We start from the raw sequence: 20,429 nt of genomic DNA, 5'->3' as shown, positions 1-20,429 counted from the left end.
GCTAATTTTTTCACAGTTGATTACGGTGATTGTGTAGAGAAACATACTGCGGTCTTTCAAGCGAAACGTAGAACAGGGGTTACTGAGAGGGTATCAAAGTTGCTTTCCTACGAAGGTAATTAAATCCATTTACTAAGGCTGTAAATCAGTACACACATTCTAAATTGAAAATAAATAAAAGTTATTATAGTCGGTCAGCTGTATGATGGGACAGAGCCGGTCGGTCGGCCCAAATGTATGTACATTCACTCGGATATAATCGGAAAAAACGATTGTTGGCAATGAAAAATTAAATTAAAAAATGGAAAGTCCCCACTAAAATGGAAAATTTTACTTAACTTTTTTTGGTTTTAGGACCTAATAATCACAACCCAATAGGTCCCCAAAGTGCTCGAGTGACTGCGCATTTAGCATACTTTGCTCCTCTGCCATAAATAAAATTATATCAATCTTATATCTGTACTCCGGTCAACTTAAACATCCGAGGCTACAAAAATTACCATCAAGCTGAAAATTGGCAGGATTGTTCAAAATACCATCATAAATGAAATCTAAAAAGTCCTCATAAATCCGACCCGAGCTAAAAAATTTACGCGGGGTCAAAGGTCACCAATAGTATATTAAGTATGGAGAACGGTAAGGGTTTTATATCGATCGAAGACAATTGTTTGGAGGAGGAGCGGAGCGACGACTCCAATTATTGTCTGAGATCGGTTACCCTTAACGTTCGACATGCTTATAACGTTTTTTGCACGATTGATACCATTATAAATTATAAAATTAAACATTTTCGTCATATTGACTAGTTTCATCATTTTATCAAGATAGATACTTTGGTTGTTAGGTAGTAACTAGGGTGTATAACAACAATGGAGAATTGAGTTTTTATTTAGTTGTCAATAATTTTAAGTACAATTTTGATTATTATAAATTAAAATATGAGCGAAAGTGAATTTGAAGAAATTGAACGGGCTTGGGAAGAAGGGTGTTCCGCAATTATCGAAAAATCCAAAATCCGTTATCAAAATACCTACCAAAGTTTTAAAAAATGGTGCGAAGGCAAGAATTTAAGAATCGAAGAAAAGACTCTATTGGCATATTTCGTTCAAAGACATATGCAGTTGAAAGCTCCTGGAAGCCTCTGGACAGAATATTCAATGATTAAATCCACCGTTTTTGTTTTATGATGGCATTGATATTTCCAAGTTTTCAACTTTGATCGCGTATTTGAAGAGAAAAAATGTTGGATACTACTAATGTATGCGATTCTGCAGGAGTTTCTGTTAGAAGTGAAACCAGAGCCCAAACAAGTGGGATTTCATTAAATAATTTAACAAATTGTACCATAAGTTTCAATATTAATAAATAATTCGTTAGTTTTCTTTATTCTTTCAAAAAATAAATTAAAATTAAGAGATTTTTTAACTCGACGGTAAGTGAATTACTTACCGTCGAGTTGGAGTACTTACCGTCGAGTTGGATTACTTACCGTCGAGTTGCTAGTAAATGTCACCTACTGACGTAAAATCTGTCACGGTAAACAGTAAAAAATGATCAGTCGTGCAAAAATATAGTTTTTAGCGATTTTCAGCGAAACGGTAAGTCTTATCATAAAGTTAGTTCTAACAAAAAATGTAGATTAGATAATTATCTATAAAAAATGCCTTATTACTTTTTTTCATGAGAGCCACCGTTTTTGAGATTTACGATTCAAAAAGTTGTAATCGTCATAATATGCGCACACGTTTCCACACCACCTATAAGGTAGTGTACTTAGCGCGTTTTTTAACTTCGTTTTCCCAGTAGGCCTATTCCACGGATCTGTTATGATTCTGTTTAATTTGAAGCTATTAAGTAATTGATATTGGCAAGGGTTAAAACTGATAAAAGCTATCTTCTTCTTCTTTGAGTGCCTCTCCTATCGGAGATTGGATATCATTAGGGCGATTCTAATTTTATTTACTGCTGTTTTGAACAATTCGTTAGTGGTACAGCCAAACCACTCTCTCAAATTTCTCATCCAGGACATTCTTCTACGGCCTGGATTTCTTCGTCCTTGGATTTTTCCTTGCATTATATTTTGTAGGAATGTGTACTTTTGTCCTCTCATCAGGTGGCCTAAGTATTCAAGTTTTCTCTTTTTTATACTCCGTAGAACTTCTGGCTCGTTATTTATTCTGCGTATTACTTCTTCATTTGTAATTTTATCCACCCAACTTATTCGTAGTATACGGCGGTAGCACCACATCTCAAAGCTTTCAAGCTTTTCAAGATAAAAGCTATAAAAAGCGGTATAAATTAAAAAAAAGGGAAATTTATCAAACTAGTTCATAATTTTCTAATACTTCTGCTTCCTTTGTTCTTCTTTTCCTTGTTCTTCTTCCTCTTCTTCACCTTCTAGTTCTTCTTCTTCTTCTTGTTCATCCTAAGTGCGAGTAAATTGCCCCAATAATGACATATCGCATGGCTTCTCGATAGAATCAAGTGAATCCTCAATTGTTGGTGATTCAACATTGGAGCACGACTGGTTTTGACAATTAGTGCATGCTACCGAACAAATCAGTCCAACTTTTTTGCAACCACGTTTAGCACTACATCCCTTTTTACAGTTGCAAAAAATTGTGTTCAGGAGTTTTTTCGGCGCAGGTGGGAGTAATAGACCTGGATCCCGCGTAAGAAAGAAAAGTTGATTAATAGCAAGCTGAAAATTTGTTAATAGCTTAACGGTGTCTAGTCGGACAAACTTCGATGCACGGGAACATTGGAACAGGAGAAGTTTTAACTGTGGAGCACGATAAACGTGTCGTCCTGACAAGTTTATGGTTGTGAAAAATAGCAAGTTGTTTTTAAGTTTATTCGATAGCCAACGTTATGTAATATATGGGAAAATGTTTGTCCGACAAAAATGTTGGGCATTTTAACGAGTCCGACACGTAGAACATGTCACATCACAGGAATTATGTTGATGATGAATAGCAGTCTGATTTTTGCATGAGAGTTTAATGAAAGGTTAAAAAAGCAATTGGAAGTTCTGTCCGACAAAATTAATGGGAAGTTTTCGTAGTCGGACATTCTAAACAGGTAAGATATAGACAAAAATGCTGGTGATAAATAGCTTTCCGACAAAGACGAAATTTAATTACGTAAATTATTCCTTACCAAGAATGACTGTTGTCGGAAAAAAATAAGGGGTAGATTTTGTAGTCGGACAATTTAAAAAAATAATTTTTGAAATTTCAATAAGGGGTGATTATTCTATGTCAAATGTACCTGCAATCAATTACAATCGATATCTTTCGATTTATGTCAACATCATTTAGATACCTCACTGTAATACATTTATAGTAGATCAGGCAAATTATATTATGGATTGAGTGGTCTAGCTATCTTTGTCTGCCACATGCGCGGGACCGCTTGGTTAAAAGAGATAGATAGACCACCTATCGACTTTTTGCACTGTATTCCCTGTCTACCCTTATGTCTATGAATACATTTCCATTGAAGAAAAACTGTCACTTTTGACAATAATTCATAATAAATTGCAATCGTAACTTCAAATTTAAACTAATCGATTTATTTAGGCAGCAAATTATTTCTTGCCATGTGACATATTAATTACATTATTATTTCATTTGTAGAAAGTTGAGAAAAATTATGTTATACAATTTTAGTAATAATTTATTTAGGTACCCTTTTTCAATCAAGCAAAGCCTTATAGCACGAAGAATGATATTCAATAGAACTTTTACAATTATCTGGCAATTGAACCTCATTGAATTGATGACCAAGTATTTTACTAACTTTGTAAAATGTTCGAAAATTACTCAAAAATGTTCCGTTGAATGGTTTCACTTTTGATTTGGCGACTTAAAATTTAAACTGTTGACACTCAAAAATAGACACAATAACACTCCATAGTTAATATAAATTTTAATTTCCAACACACGTGGCAAACAGAAACTCAGAGACCATGTACTTTCAAATACTACTTTGTATAGCACAAAGTGTCACACTGACAAATGCAGCCTTCTAAAGCTGGCTACAGACTATGCGTGATTCGCGATTCGTAGTGCGCGATGCGTAGTGCGTGTAATTCGATATCAGCTCGCTACACACTATGCACGATTCGCGATTCGTAATGCGCGATGCCTGCTGATTCATCGCAGTTTCAAATTAGTTCACAGAGTGTAAGCATCGTATAATATAATTATTAGTATAAATATAATTGTTTTTAAATTATATGTATTTATACATAGTTCTGCACTGAAAATATGGAGAGTGACGATGATGTGGCAATAGCTAGTGCTATTTTTGTAATCATGACGCAAAAGAAGAAGAAGAAGGTTGCAAACAAACGTAAAAAACGCAGATGATGGAGTGTATCACTAAGAAAAAAGTTTATTAATGGCAAGCTAAAAATTTGTTGATAGGTTAACGGTGTCTCGTCGGACAAACTGTGATATATGGGAACACTGGGAAAGGAGAAGTTTTAATTGTGGAACGGGTTAAAAATTTAGAACGCCAGACTACAAAAACGTCCCATGTATTTTGTCGGACAGAACTTCCAATTGATTTGTTACCCTTTCATTAAACTCTCATGCAAAAATCAGACTGGTATTTATCACCAACGGGGCATTTTAATAAGTCCGACACGTAGAACACTGTCAAATGATAGGAATTATGACAGGTGATAAATAGCAGTTTGATTTTTTGCATGAGAGTTTAGTGAAAGGGTAGCAAATCAATTGGAAGTTCTGTCCGACAAAATACATGGGACGTTTTCGTAGTCTGACTTTCCAAATTTTTAATCTGTTCCACAATTAAAACTTCCCCTGTTCCAGTGTTCCCGTAGATCAAAGTTTGTACGACTAGACACCGTTAAGCTATTAACAAATTTTCAGCTTGCTGTTAATCAACTTTTTTTTGGTACACGGGATCCAGGCCTATATACTTAAGGCAAATTTTACATAATATGTATATGATAATAATTAATAAATGGTGCTGAATTTTATGTACGTGCAAGGATGTTGTTTGTATATAAAAAAAAACAGATAATAATCGTTCGATTCAGTACAGCGAATCTCTATTTCAAGATCCTAAAATAATGGGAACCCAAATTGACATTAATTATAAAAATTATTATTCTTTGTTCCTTAAAAATTAATATTGATCGTTTTTCGTGGATGATTTTCTAAGTTCAATTGTTTATATTTAATTTGTTTAATAATTATTAAAATACTAAATACTGCACAATTGAATTACAATTGTTTTTAATTCCACTAAAAAAGCAACAAGAACGCGGACTTAACACCACATTTTCATTGTAGACCTGGAGCCTGTTTCATAAAAGTGACAATTCCTGTCGGACAAGTGCCGAACAAGACTTTTGACAAGTTTGTGTTTCATAAAATGACAAGAGTAGATTATCAGTGATAAGTAATAAGTATTATTTTTACAAGTTTGTTTTACAATTGTTGGTAGGTTTTTGTTTCATAAAAAATAAATCAATGAAAAGTTATCATTTTTTCCTAGAATTTATTAGTGTAAAGTGACAGGAACTTATTATCCTGTCACAGTCGTATTTTCTCATAAAAAATGTGGTCCAGCGACAGTGAGGACGAAGTCAACGTGTTAGTACGGCATCGACGACGAAGACGTGTATTTTGTCAAAGAGTAAATTTTAATTCTAATACATTGATGGAGTTCAACGAAAGATTTCGAAGGAATTCTATAAAAATGGAGGAAATAATAACAGAAATTGGTCCCCACTTAATACATCCAACGAACAGAAATTATGCCTTGTCTCCTTCGCAACAATTACAAATTGCCCTGCATTGGTTTGGAAATGGTGGACAATACCATGGAATAGGAGATATGCATGGCATATCCAAAGCCACTGTTTGCAGATGTGTAAAAGCTGTAGTGAATGTCGTACATGATATATTATTTCCAAGGGTAGTACGTTTTCCTCAAAATATTATAAACATTGTTCATCGTTTCAACGAAGTTGCCGGAATGTCAATGGTTGTAGGCTGCGTAGATGGAACCTTAGTAAAGATAGATGCACACACACATCATGAAGAAGCCTTTGTTGATAGGAATGGAAATCACTCCATTAACGTTACGGGAATTTGTGGCCCTGACTACATGTTTTATTATGTTAACTCTAACTGGCCCGGAAGTGTCCATGATTCAAGAATACTTCGAAATTCTCAAATATTTCAACAATTTGAACAAGGTACTTACTTATTAATATCGAAAAAAATCTGTGCATATAAAATAAATTCCCATTAACTATTTTTACGATGGAGACCAATTCCTGGGGCTATTATTTTGGGTGATAGTGCTTACCCGCTTAGAGACTGGTTAATTCCTCCAATTTTAAGAAATCCTGCCGATCCTGCAAATGTAGTCTTTGTTCAACGACATAAGCAAACTCGCCGATTTATTGAACAAAGCTTCGGAATTCTGAAAGAAAAATGTCCTTGCCTAAATTATTTACGTGTAAACCCATTACTTGCGTCAAGAATTATTAAATGCTGTGTTACTCTCTACAATATTTCTAGAAGTTTTGACGATGAAAACTGGCTCCAAAATTTCGAAGTTAGAAATGATAACCATAATGTCCAACCATACAATGGACCAATATTTAATGAAGGACGATTAATCCAAATTATAAATCATTTTCGGTAAAATTTTCAAAGAAATGTTATGAAATTAATCCAATTGTTTCAATAAAAAGTTAAGACTATAGAAATACTAAACTTTATTTAAACTATCAAACGTATAAAAACATAACTAAAATTCTTCTTCGCTTGGATATTCTACAAGAGGCACATTTGTGTTATAAAACTTTTGTGTAAATCTAGATTTTTGAAGTCCGTGTTCTTTTTCCAGAGCAAAAATTTCCAGTGCAGTTTTATGATTTTGGATTTCTAAATACGTAACCTGAAAATCATTTTTTAAATTAGAAAAATGTCTTATAATACCTTTAATTTTTATACTTGTAGCTTTATTTTTTTTCCTTAAATCTTCTAAAGTACTCTTGTTGTCATCTTCTTTACTAGAACGCTTTCTTTTTCCTTTGTTGGTCATGATTTCCGTGGATGAGGATGAAGCTACATTATTTATTACAGTTGGTTTCGGACTATTGGCGGTTAAAGATCCATTATTAAAAAGATTTACGTTTCGCTCCGGGCTATTGGTGGACACATTATCAAAAAAGTTTGGAATTGGTTCCATTTCTGCCGATGTTTCTTCAATTCCATTCAAAATTGGTGAATCTTTTCCCAAAATCTCGTACACTAACAGATCTATCTCCGTCTTTTTGGCAATCGCGCCTCCTCCTGTGCCTGGTTTTCTGGCATTGTCCAGCTTCTCCACTGCACGATTTCGTAAATTTTGCCAAAGTACATCACGGCACTAGGTATATTGCTTGGTTTCATTGATGAGACCCATTGCAAGCGCTATTTTTCTTACTTCACCCCAATGTTCACTTTTCAACGTCTTTGTTAAAGTGGGACTAAATTTTCCAAATAAAATGTCTTTCTTCTCTCTAATCGCACGCAAGAATTCTACCTTTCCCAATTCGCGAAACATGACGTTTTGATATACTTTTGACGTTTTGACGTGAGTTTGAAGTTAAATAATTATTACACTTGTCGAAAACAAATGTCAAAAATATTTTTTGACTAGTGTCAACAATCATTTTATGAAACAAATTTTTTAAATACTTGTCAGCCAACACTTGTCACTTGTAAACGTGTAACTTGTAAACATGTCAATTTTATGAAACAGGCCCCAGGGCATTTAGCACTAAAAACACCCGAATAAATAAATTTTTAAATACAGCACCTAGAGACTTGCAGTTTTATGCATTATGTTCAGGATGACGTCAGGAAAAAAGTCTACTATTCAAAAATGGGTGAAATGCATAATTTCACTGTAAAGTGCATAAACTGCATCCAAATTTGCATAAATATAAAAATAATGTCAAAATCAGTATACTAAGGAACAAAATTTATTATTTGGGGAGGTTTTGAGATCCACTGAATACGATTACGCCATCAGAACTGATCCCAGGATCACCTGGTGCCCAAGGTCACGGCAAGAGACGTCATCTTCTGGAGTTTCGATGGTTTTCGGCACTAAATCGATGCAAACGGATTACTCGGGAGTTTTAGGAGTCGCTAAATACGAATATGATATCTGAATTGACCTACGGAGTACCTGGTGCCTAGGGTCGCTACTAAGGCACGTCATCTTCTGGAGTTTCGAGGGATTTCGGCACTAAATTGATGTAACTGGACTACTCGGGGAGTTTTTGAGGTGGTTAAACACAAAGATGCCATCAGGCTAGACCTTAGGATCACCTGGTGCCCAAGGCTACTGTAAGGGACGTCATCTTCTGGAGTTTCGAGAGCTTTCGGTATCAAATTGATGCAAGCGGATTACTTACGGGTTTTTGAGGTCTCTAAACACAAATATGCCATCAACACCGACTCCCCGTGCACCGGGAGCTCAAGCTCACTGCAAGGGGCGTCCTCTTCTGGAGTTTGAGAGATTTCGGCATTAAATTGATAAAAATGGATTACTCCGGGGGTTTTTGAGTCGTTAAACACGAATATGCCATCAGAACAAACCTCTCGACCACCTGGTGGCCAAGGTCATTGCAAGGGACGTCATCTTCTGGAGTTTCGAGGGCTCTCGGTATTAAATTGATGCAAACGGTTTACTTACGTGTTTTTGGGTTGCTAAACACGAATATGATATCAGAATCGAACTCCGGAGTATCTGGTGACGAGGATCGCTACTAGGGCACGTCATCTTCTGGAGTTTCGAGGGTTTTCGGGATAAAATGGATGCAAATGGATTACTCGGGGAGTTTTTGAGGTCGCTAAATACGAATATGCCATTAGAACAAACCTACGAAACACCTGGTGCCCAGGGTCACTGCAAGGGACGTCATCTTCTGGAGTTTCGAGAAATTTCGGCATTAAATTGATGCAAATGGATTACTGAGGGCTTATTAAGGTCGCTAAATACGAATATGCCATCAGAACTGAATCCCGGAGAACCTGGTGCCCAAGGTTATTGCTAGGGACGTCATCTTCGGGAGCTTCGAGAGTATTCGGTACTAAATTAATGCAAACGGATTACTCATAGGTTTTTGGGGTTGCTGAACGCGAATACGCCATCAGATCCACCTGGTGCCTATTGTAGGTCATCTTCTGTAGTTCCGAGAGTTTTCGGCATTCAATGGATTATTTACTAATCGGATTTTGGCGTTGTTGAACACGATTGCGTCATCAGAACAGACACCTGATACATAGGACACGTCATCTACTGTAGTTTCGATAGTTTTCGGTACTAAATTAGTGCAAACGGATTACTGTTGAGTTTTTGGGATTGCTGAATATTAAGATGCCATCAGACCCAACCCACTCAGCATCTGGTGCTTAAGGCAGGTCATCTTCTGGAGTTGTGAGTGTTTTCGGTACTAAATTGATGAAAACGGATTACTCATGTGTCTCTCAGGTACCTGAACACTAAAACGCTATCAGAACAGACACCGAAGCACCTGGCGCCTAAAGCACGTTATCTTTTGGAATAATAAAACTCATGTAAAAAAATTAAATAGATCAACATAGTAGAGTTCGTATTCCGTAAACCCAAAAACCCATGAGCAATTCGTTTACAAAAATTTACCTGGGCACCAGGTATTCCGAAGTTCAATTATGATGGCATATTTGTGTTTAGCGACCCCAAAAACCCGTAAGTAATCTGTTTGCATCAATTTAATACCGAAATCCCTCGAAGCTCCAGAAGATGACGTCCCTTGCAGTGACCTTGGGCACCAGGTGATCCGGTGGTCTGTTCTGATGGCACATTCATGTCTAACACCACAAAATTCCCCAGGGCTCCAGGTGCACAGGGAGTCGGTTCTGATGGCATTGTCGTGTTTAGCGACCCCATAAACCCGTAACTAATCCGTTTGCATCAATTTAATACCGAAAGCCCTCGAAAGTCCAGAAGATGACGCCCCTTGCAGTGACCTTGGGCACCAGGTGATCCAGAGATCTGTTCTGATGGGATATTCGTGTTTAGCCACCTCAAAACCCCCCCGAATAGTCCAGTTTCATCAATTTAGTGCCGGTATCCCTCGAAACTCCAAAAGATGACGTGCCTTAGTAGCGACCCTGGGCACCAGGTACTCCGTAGGTCAATTCTAATGCCATATTAGTACTTATTGACCCCTAAAACCCGTAAGTAATCCGTTTGGATCGATATAATGTCGAAAACCATCGAAACTCCAGAAGATGACGTCTCTTGCCGTGACCTTGGGCACCAGGTAATCCGGGGATCAGTTCTGATGGCGTAATCATATTCAGAGACCGAAAAAACCCCCCAAATAATAAACTGTGTTCCTTAGTATACTGATTTTGACTTTATTTTTATACTTATGCAATTTTGCATGCATTTTATGTACTTTACAGTGCAATTATGCATTTGCACCCATTTTTGAATAGTAGACTTTTTTCCTGACGTCATCCTGAACATAATGCAAAAAACTGCAAGTCTCTATGTGCTGTATTTAAAAATTTATTTATTTTTTGCTAAATGCCCTGGTCTATTGCGACAAAGCGGGGACATATGAGATGAAATAACAATTACAGTTTAGTTATCTATATTTTATTGTATACATTCATATATTCTTGTACAAAAACGTATGTTATTTATTGCTAACTATAAAAATATTTGTAAAAAATAATAATTTAATAAAAAATAAAAATAATTCCATGAATCAACGGTTCTTGTTGATGCGCAGCCTTTGATATTTGTTAATTTACCGCTCCCAAGAGCGAATTACTATGCACTCACGAATCATGCTGTTTACGAATCGATTTTCAACGCACAAGACCCTACACACTATTCGTGCACTAACGTGCACCGACCGCGAATCGCGCATCGCGCATCACGAATCGCGAATCACTCAACGAACTAGCCGCTACACACTATGCGTGCACTGCCCACGAATTGCGAATCGCGCATCACGAATCGCGAATCGTGCATAGTCTGTAGCCAGCTTAATACATACTTCTAAGCATAATGTGTCATATTTACGTCTATTCTTATAAGCACCGAAGTTTTAGACTCTTCACATTTTTCAATTGTCGTTTACAGGGTTAAGATTTGAGAATGGAAAAAAATGTATACAACGTTTTTTGTAGTAAATTTTCCGTACTTTCTGATGCGCCTAATTAGAAAACCCTAAGAGATTGCTTTCACATGTTCTTTGACATTTTTTATTGTCATTTTGAGAATATCTAGAACAAACTCCACCCAAAAAAATAATTGTTTTGCAATATATACATGCATTGATACTTACCTCACTGTTTTTGGAGTGTGCATGTATATATATGCACATGCAAATATGTGAATATAAATAATAATATACAACTAAAATAGCTTTATCAATATGTGACTAAGTCATTCTGAAAAAATGTTTTTTATTCATTTCCTTCGATTTGCCCAAACTTTTTGTCCGACATATAACTTTTTGCGTTACAAAATATAATTTGTACATAAACAGATCAAAATTAGCTTGCTATTTATCATCAACATTTTTGTCTATATCTTACATGTTTAGAATGTCCGACTAGGAAAATTTCCCATTAATTTTGTCCGACAGAACTTCCAATTGCTTTTTTAACCTTTCATTAAACTCTCATGCAAAAAACAGACTGCTATTCATCACCAACATAGTTCCTGTGATGTGACATGTTCTACGTGTCGGACTCGTTAAAATGCCCAACCTTTTTGTCGGACAAACATTTTTTCATATATTATATAACGTTGGCTATTGAATAAACTTAAAAACAACTTGCTATTTTTCACCATCATAAACTTGTCAGGACGACACGTTTATCATGCTCCACCGTTAAAACTTCCCCTGTTTCAGTGTTCCCGTGCATCAATGTTTGTCCGACTAGACACCGTTAAGCTATTAACAAATTTTCAGCTTGCTATTAATCAACTTTTTTTTCTTACGCGGGATCCAGGTCTATAAAGTTTGAATTGGTTCTAATGAACTGTCGACTAATTTCCATCTCCAGTCTTTTGGATCTAGCTAATAACCAAGCCACACTTCAACTTGGTAATACATACACCCGAAAAAGATGTTGATGAGCAGCCGCTGAGGTTGGAGGAAGACAAGATAACTGCACTTGTTTTTTGTTTCGAGTACTTTTAAAGAAACATGCATATCGAAACTTATCTAAACACATAGTTTCCTTAGGCGCTTCGTACATAGAGAGGAGAAAGCTAATTCCGTTGGAAATAACTCCTTGTGGAGTTGAATTAGCTTTTTTAAAAACTTCAGCACATTCAAGTAAATCTTGTTTTTCAAACATTTTAAAAAAAGTCGTTTTATCCCTCCTGAAAAATTCAGATGTCGTATCACAGCCAGTTATTGCGTGTAAAAATAGTATATGATTTTGACACATTGCAAAAGTAGATAAACTTTTCGATAAATATATTTACGATTGGTGTTGAGCTTTTCCAGGTTTTAAAAAAAGATAGTATTTTCGATTGGAGTTCTACCAGTGAGTATTACGAGCAAGTCTACATCTTCACCTACAACAATAGTTGTATTTGTTAAATTGAATTGCTCTATGGCTGTTTCAATTATCTTTACGTCAGCATCATTATTTGCTTGTTTTACCGATATATTTTCAGCAATAAACTTTTATTTCAGCATTGAAATGAACCGAGATTTGTTGTGAGTATTTGCAAGAAATTTCTGAGTGTAAAGATAACGGTGTAATTTACATAATAGTAAACAAACTAAACTTGCATAAAGTTTATTGTATAATGAAATATTTATTAGTATTTAGCAATAATCATTTTTCCTAGAAAGTTGTCTTTCATTATTATATTCAAACCCTTCTGAGAACAGAATAGGTAGGATGATTAAATTAGCCGACAAACGTGTTTATTCCAAAAAAAACCCATCTTTACAAATTGAATTAAGGCGCATAAATAAAAAGAATTATAACTTTGTCATATCAATTTACTATTTTTGTTGGGAATAAGCCGTAAAATTCAAATACAGTGGAACCTCGATAACTCGGATTAATCGGGACCGCGACCGATCCGGGTTATCGAAAATCCGAGATATCCGGAGAATATGGTAAAAATTAATAAAATACGGTATACTTACAGATAAACTCCGTTAGAATTGAAATAACATGAAATATATTTATAAATATGCACAGTACCTGCTCATTAAAATTACTAAAAAAACACCAAACCCAAACGTAAGCAAATGGAAGCGAACAATACAAGACACACAATACTAAAGACCATTGTTTATAAAAGAATTTTTTAAATAGTCTTTCCTAAACAATGCTGACAGTTTGAAATAAAAAGGAATAGATACTACAGACAGGTCGCTGTTGTTTCTACGGCGTGTGCTATGAGTCATTTTTAATATCGTATAGTTCAAATTACACACATACACATTATCTCTCAAATATTATATTACATACATTTTTTGTTGAAAGGTTTGTCTGATAATTAACTATTTTGATTGGAAATAAGCCACAATTAAATTGAAAAATACAAAATATTGAAAATCAAAATGTTTATCTGATGAAAATCGGTCCGGGTTAGCCGGACTTCCGGGTTATCGGGGGCCGACTTATCGGGGTTCCACTGTAATCCTTATTATTTTCGCGTTACGTTCATTTTGTAAAGATTTTTTGTTGGCACTGTAATATTAGGTCTGGATCCCGCGTATGAAAAAAAAGTTGATTAATAGCAAGCTTAAAATTTGTTAATAGCCTAAGGGTGTCTAGTCGGACAAACTTTGATATATGGGAACACTGGAACAGGGGAAGTTTTAATTGTGGAACAGGTTAAAAATTTGGAACGGTCAGACCACGAAAACGGCACATGTATTTTGTCCGACACAACAGACTTAAACTCTCCGAACAGAGATTAAACTCTCATGCAAAAATCAGACTGCTATTTATCACCAAATGGGCGTTTTAATGAGTGGAACATGTAGAATATGTCAAATGACAGGAATTATGACAGGTGATAAACAGCAGTCTGATTTTTGCATGAGAGTTTAATCTCTGTTCGGAGAGTTTAAATCTGTTCTGTCGGACAAAATAAATGTGTCGTTTTCGTGGTCTGACCGTTCCAAATCTTTAACCTGTTCCACAATTAAAAGTGCCCCTGTTCCAGTGTTCCCATATATCAAAGTTTATCCGACTAGACACCCTTAAGCTATTAACAAATTTTCAGCTTGCTATTAATCAACTTTTTTTTCATACGCCGGATCCAGACCTATATAATACAGTTTATACATTGCATCCCTCGTTAGACCGCAAGCTGTATAGTAGAAAGATTAGCATATTTATAATCTTATGTTATTATGTGTAATATAAGTTAAGTTGACCGATAGAATATTATGTTTACTTGTATTACAGCTTCAGTGATGTATACTATACATAATATTATGACGATTAGAACTCTTTCAACTCTTTGAATCGTTGTATCTCAAAAACGGTGGCTCTTAGGAAAAAAAGTATTAAGATATATTTTATAGATAATTATCTAATCTACATTTTTTGTTAGAACTAATTTTATGATAAAACTTACCGTTTCGCTCAAAAACGTTAAAAACCATATTTTATGACCTTTGACTCCGCGTAAATTTTTTAGCTCGGGTCGGATTTATGAGGACTTTTTAAATTTCATTTATGATGGTATTTTGAACAATCCTGACAATTTTCAGCTTGGTGGTAATTATTGTAACCTCACTCCTATTTTTGACTCTAACTAGACCGGTCTATCTGATATTTATCTCTTTTTTTTAGTTCTCCAACTGAATTCAGCCTACGTGCGCCAGCTGATCAGACACGGCGATGTTGACAAATTGGAGCAGGCCGTCCTCGAAGGCCAAGGTAAAAAACTTATCGGAGAATATTCAGCTGACTACAAGACCAGAACCTTCCTCAAATCGATACCAGCTCTAATGGTAAGATATTATTATTTGTATTGGTATTTAATAATGTAGGTCTTCCATCAATATACCTATATAGAGTTTTTCATTGTGTCCGAACACAGCTGGTAAAATCGAATTTGGGGCTGTTGTTTCTCACATTTCTCAAGAGTATTTATAAAATATGTAGAGTAAATATTACAATTAAAAAATGTTGGGTCGAGACTAGTGAAATAAGTTACTTTTGATCTAAATTTGCGAAACTTTGATTTTATATTATTTATGACTGGCTTATACAGGGTGAGGCAGATAAAAGTCCTATTAGAAATATCTCAAGAACTAAAGCCTACAGAATCATGAAAATTGGAATGAAGGGGTTTTGAAGAGTGATCTATTTAATGAAAATATTTTCATCGATTTGCTACTTCCGGTTATACCGGAAGTGTCTTATAACATCGTTTTTTTTAATGGCACACCCTGTATATTTTTAACTTGTTGGATTCTCCTCGATGTCTTCTTTCTTAAAATATGAGGTTTTGTAATGTTATACAGGGTAGTTTAAAAGATAATTACGTTTTTTTTCTTAATTTCGTAGCAATATTCACACCCTGTAGAATTGTAGTAGTTTGACATCAAAAACTCTATTTATGTTCAAATGATTTTTAATATACTCTACTATTGTTAAAAATTGTTAGTATAGCTAAATATTGAATTTTACTATACAGGGTTGGTCGTAACTCGGAAAGAGTATTTTTTGAGTTTTCTTAAATGGAACACCCTGTATTTTAGTACTGTAATGAAATTATGTATTATGCTTCTTTTTTATTTCTTAGGCATTCCCTATACCTAACTGCTTTAATTTGTGAGTTATTGGTGATTCAAGCCAAACATTAATTTCAACAAAAAATACGTGAAATTTTATTAGGTTGGCCGTGAAAATAGTCAATCACAAATAATTTTTCGGAAATAAATACATATTAATCTAGACTGATTCTTAAAATTAGCAATAATGGTTGAGCTATTAAAATAACTACGTAGTTAAGATCGTTGGTTCAATTAACAATTAAGCACAAATAGAAGAAGCTAGGTATAGGGAATGCTTAAGAAATCAAAAAGTACCATAAAATATCATTTCATTACAATACTAAAATATAGAGTGTTCCATTTAAGAAAACTCAGAAAATACTCATTCCGAGTTTCGACCAACCCTGTATACTACAATTAAAAAATTAGCTATACTAACAATTTTTAACAATAGTAGACTATATTAAAAACCATTTAAACATAAACAGAGTTTTTGATGTCAAACTACTACAATTCTACAGGGTGAATGTTGCTACGAAATTAAGAAAAAAACGTAATTATCTTTCAAACTATCCTGTATAATATTACAAATCTCATATTTTAAGAAAGTAGACATGAGGAGAATCCAAAAATGTAAAAATATACAGGGTGTCCCATTTAAAAAAACGAAGTTATAAAAAACTTCCGGTATAACCGGAAGTAGTAAATAGGTGAAAATATTTTCATTAAATAGATCACTCTTCAAAACCCCTTCATTCCAATTTTCATAATTCTGTTGTCTTTAGTTCTCGATATATTTCTAATAGGCCAGTTATCTGCCTCACCCTATATATTCTTCTACTGTTCTAAACAAAAGCCAAAAAATTAAACAAAAAACATTCTTAATGTTGTTCTGAAGCTATTTCCTTGTGGCATTTTTATAATCAACTATTTTCAATGGTAAATAAGCCACAACTTTACCAAAAAAAAAAAAAAATGATTTTATTAACGTTTCGACCCCCCAAGTCGGGTGTCGTTGTCAAGATACAAAATAATACTAAATTGTGTAAACAAAAATGTTGTTGCTTAGTAAAAAATTCTTCTAATAATTTATTTAATCTCACTCATTTTTATCGGCAATTCAGACATGTATTATACATTTTAAAGTAGAAGACTTTAAAATGATAATTTTAAAGTAGAAGACTTTAAAATGATTTTACCCATATTGATGAGTTGCGTTCCTGGGACGACTTTACTAAAAGATAGTTCATTTGATTAGATGAAATCAACCCAACTCAAGAATATCCGCCACAAAAAATTATAGCATGTGATCTGTCTTTTAAAAAGAAAAGACAACCCAATACAACGCCAACGGTGGCAGTAAAATTCTCGCGCTAGAGACTCCATAGTAAATCACGAGGGAAAACCAGGAAAAACCTCGTGATACTATCCCGACATCGTAAGTATTTGGGCTTACATTTAGTTTACTCTCAAATCTAATACCAAATTCCGACTTTAATGTATATATGCTATTTTAAATTATAAATAATATTAATAATACATAGATATTATATACATAATACTAAAATATAAAATATGTACTAACTCGATATGTTACTGAATACTAATCGTGGTATTTTCTTTCTATTGACTTCCTCTTTTAGTATGGGTAACCACATCCTACTGCATTCTACCGAGGAATTTGCGACACAATTGGTGTCATTTAGCATAATTAGAGCCGCTTCTTTGATTTTTCTCTTTTTACTATCTGTTTCTTTCAGGACTATACTTGAATCTCTCCACTTAACTCTATGTTCATTATCCCATGTATGTTGACATATCGATACATTTTTGGCAAAGTAACGTAAGTGACATTTTATGTTTTTCCATTAAACTAAAGCTATTATTGTTTAGAAGGTACTGCCAAAGTGTTGTAAGCCTAGATGTTTGAAGTAATTCTAGACTTACTACACTTTGGCAGTACCTTCTAAACAATAATAGCTTTAGTTTAATGGAAAAACATAAAATGTCACTTACGTTACTTTGCCAAAAATGTATCGATATGTCAACATACATGGGATAATGAACATAGAGTTAAGTGGAGAGATTCAAGTATAGTCCTGAAAGAAACAGATAGTAAAAAGAGAAAAATCAAAGAAGCGGCTCTAATTATGCTAAATGACACCAATTGTGTCGCAAATTCCTCGGTAGAATGCAGTAGGATGTGGTTACCCATACTAAAAGAGGAAGTCAATAGAAAGAAAATACCACGATTAGTATTCAGTAACATATCGAGTTAGTACATATTTTATATTTTAGTATTATGTATATAATATCTATGTATTATTAATATTATTTATAATTTAAAATAGCATATATACATTAAAGTCGGAATTTGGTATTAGATTTGAGAGTAAACTAAATGTAAGCCCAAATACTTACGATGTCGGGATAGTATCACGAGGTTTTTCCTGGTTTTCCCTCGTGATTTACTATGGAGTCTCTAGCGCGAGAATTTTACTGCCACCGTTGGCGTTGTATTGGGTTGTCTTTTCTTTTTAAAAGACAGATCACATGCTATAATTTTTTGTGGCGGATATTCTTGAGTTGGGTTGATTTCATCTAATCAAATGAACTATCTTTTAGTAAAGTCGTCCCAGGAACGCAACTCATCAATATGGGTAAAATCATTTTAAAGTCTTCTACTTTAAAATTATCATTTTAAAGTCTTCTACTTTAAAATGTATAATACATGTCTGAATTGCCGATAAAAATGAGTGAGATTAAATAAATTATTAGAAGAATTTTTTACTAAGCAACAACATTTTTGTTTACACAATTTAGTATTATTTTGTATCTTGACAACGACACCCGACTTGGGGGGTCGAAACGTTAATAAAATCATTTTTTTTTTTGGTAAAGTTGTGGCTTATTTACCATTGAAAATAGTTGATTATAAAAATGCCACAAGGAAATAGCTTCAGAACAACATTAAGAATGTTTTTTGTTTAATTTTTTGGCTTTTGTTTAGAACAGTAGAAGAATATATAGGGTGAGGCAGATAACTGGCCTATTAGAAATATATCGAGAACTAAAGACAACAGAATTATGAAAATTGGAATGAAGGGGTTTTGAAGAGTGATCTATTTAATGAAAATATTTTCACCTATTTACTACTTCCGGTTATACCGGAAGTTTTTTATAACTTCGTTTTTTTAAATGGGACACCCTGTATATTTTTACATTTTTGGATTCTCCTCATGTCTACTTTCTTAAAATATGAGATTTGTAATATTATACAGGATAGTTTGAAAGATAATTACGTTTTTTTCTTAATTTCGTAGCAACATTCACCCTGTAGAATTGTAGTAGTTTGACATCAAAAACGAAAAATTTGCGACACAATTGGTGTCATTTAGCATAATTAGAGCCGCTTCTTTGATTTTTCTCTTTTTACTATCTGTTTCTTTCAGGACTATACTTGAATCTCTCCACTTAACTCTATGTTCATTATCCCATGTATGTTGACATATCGATACATTTTTGGCAAAGTAACGTAAGTGACATTTTATGTTTTTCCATTAAACTAAAGCTATTATTGTTTAGAAGGTACTGCCAAAGTGTAGTAAGTCTAGAATTACTTCAAACATCTAGGCTTACAACACTTTGGCAGTACCTTCTAAACAATAATAGAGTTTGTTTAATGGAAAAGGATGATTCGCCAAAAATATCACTTACGTTACTTTGCCAAAAAAGTATCGATATTTGAGATCTATCAAATACTCTATTTTTAATATAAGACTGATGTTCACTTATTCTAACGTTTAATGGTCTTGATGTTTCACTTAAATAAAATTGTTGGTATTTACAGGGTATTTTATAAATACAATTCTTTGTTCGTTCTTGTTCATTGTTAGGTTTAGTTTTAGATAGAATAGATCTCAACGTGTTTGTTGTTTTGAATGTTGTTGAAATGTTGAATTCATTTCCTATGGTTTTAAGTTTCTCGGATGGTCATTTTATATAATGGTATTGATATTTTCCTCGTATTATTTCTTGTGGATGTTATAGGATCCCGTTCTACTATATAATTATAGATGTATTCTATCTAAAACTAAACCTAACAATGAACAAGAACGAACAAAGAATTGTATTTATAAAATACCTTGTGAATGCGAACAATTTTATTTAGGTGAAACATTAAGACCATTAAACGTTAGAATAAGTTACCTGTTGTATTTTCTGCTAAATTCTTCGCGTTTTTTATATCTCTAATCGAGATGTTGTTCTGAAGCTATTTCCTTGTGACATTTTTTATAATCAACTATTTTCAATGGAAAATAAGCCTCAATTTTACCAAAAAATGATTTTATTAACGTTTTTAATAGAGAGTTGTGGGTCTCTTTCTTCGTCCTTTATTTTAAGATATTCCGTTTTGTTTTTGTTGATTGTGAGTCCCTATTTACATATTCTTCAGTTAACTTTCGAATCATATAATCCATATCTTCGACATGAGATATCAATGCATTTGTTCGAAACTATAGGAAAGACTACCATGAAGAAACTAGTCAAAGCATTTTCGTTAACTTCTAAATGAGACAACATTTTATGACAATTGGCCAAAAACTATAAC

General features: G+C 34.0%; 1 protein-coding gene across 1 annotated transcript in view; it reads left to right on the top strand.

The window, feature by feature from the left end:
- LOC114344467 (uncharacterized) overlaps nucleotides 1-20,429 on the top strand; it is a 185,904-nt gene that overhangs the window by 44,698 nt on the left and 120,777 nt on the right. Inside the window, exon 3 of the mRNA XM_050649527.1 lies at nucleotides 14,889-15,049. Coding sequence (XP_050505484.1) covers nucleotides 14,889-15,049 — 161 coding nt within the window. The remainder of the gene's footprint in view (nucleotides 1-14,888; nucleotides 15,050-20,429) is intronic.

This window comes from Diabrotica virgifera, chromosome 4 (assembly GCF_917563875.1).
Source record: "Diabrotica virgifera virgifera chromosome 4, PGI_DIABVI_V3a".
Lineage (NCBI taxonomy): Eukaryota > Metazoa > Arthropoda > Insecta > Coleoptera > Chrysomelidae > Diabrotica > Diabrotica virgifera.
This window is presented reverse-complemented; position numbering and strand designations above follow the sequence as displayed.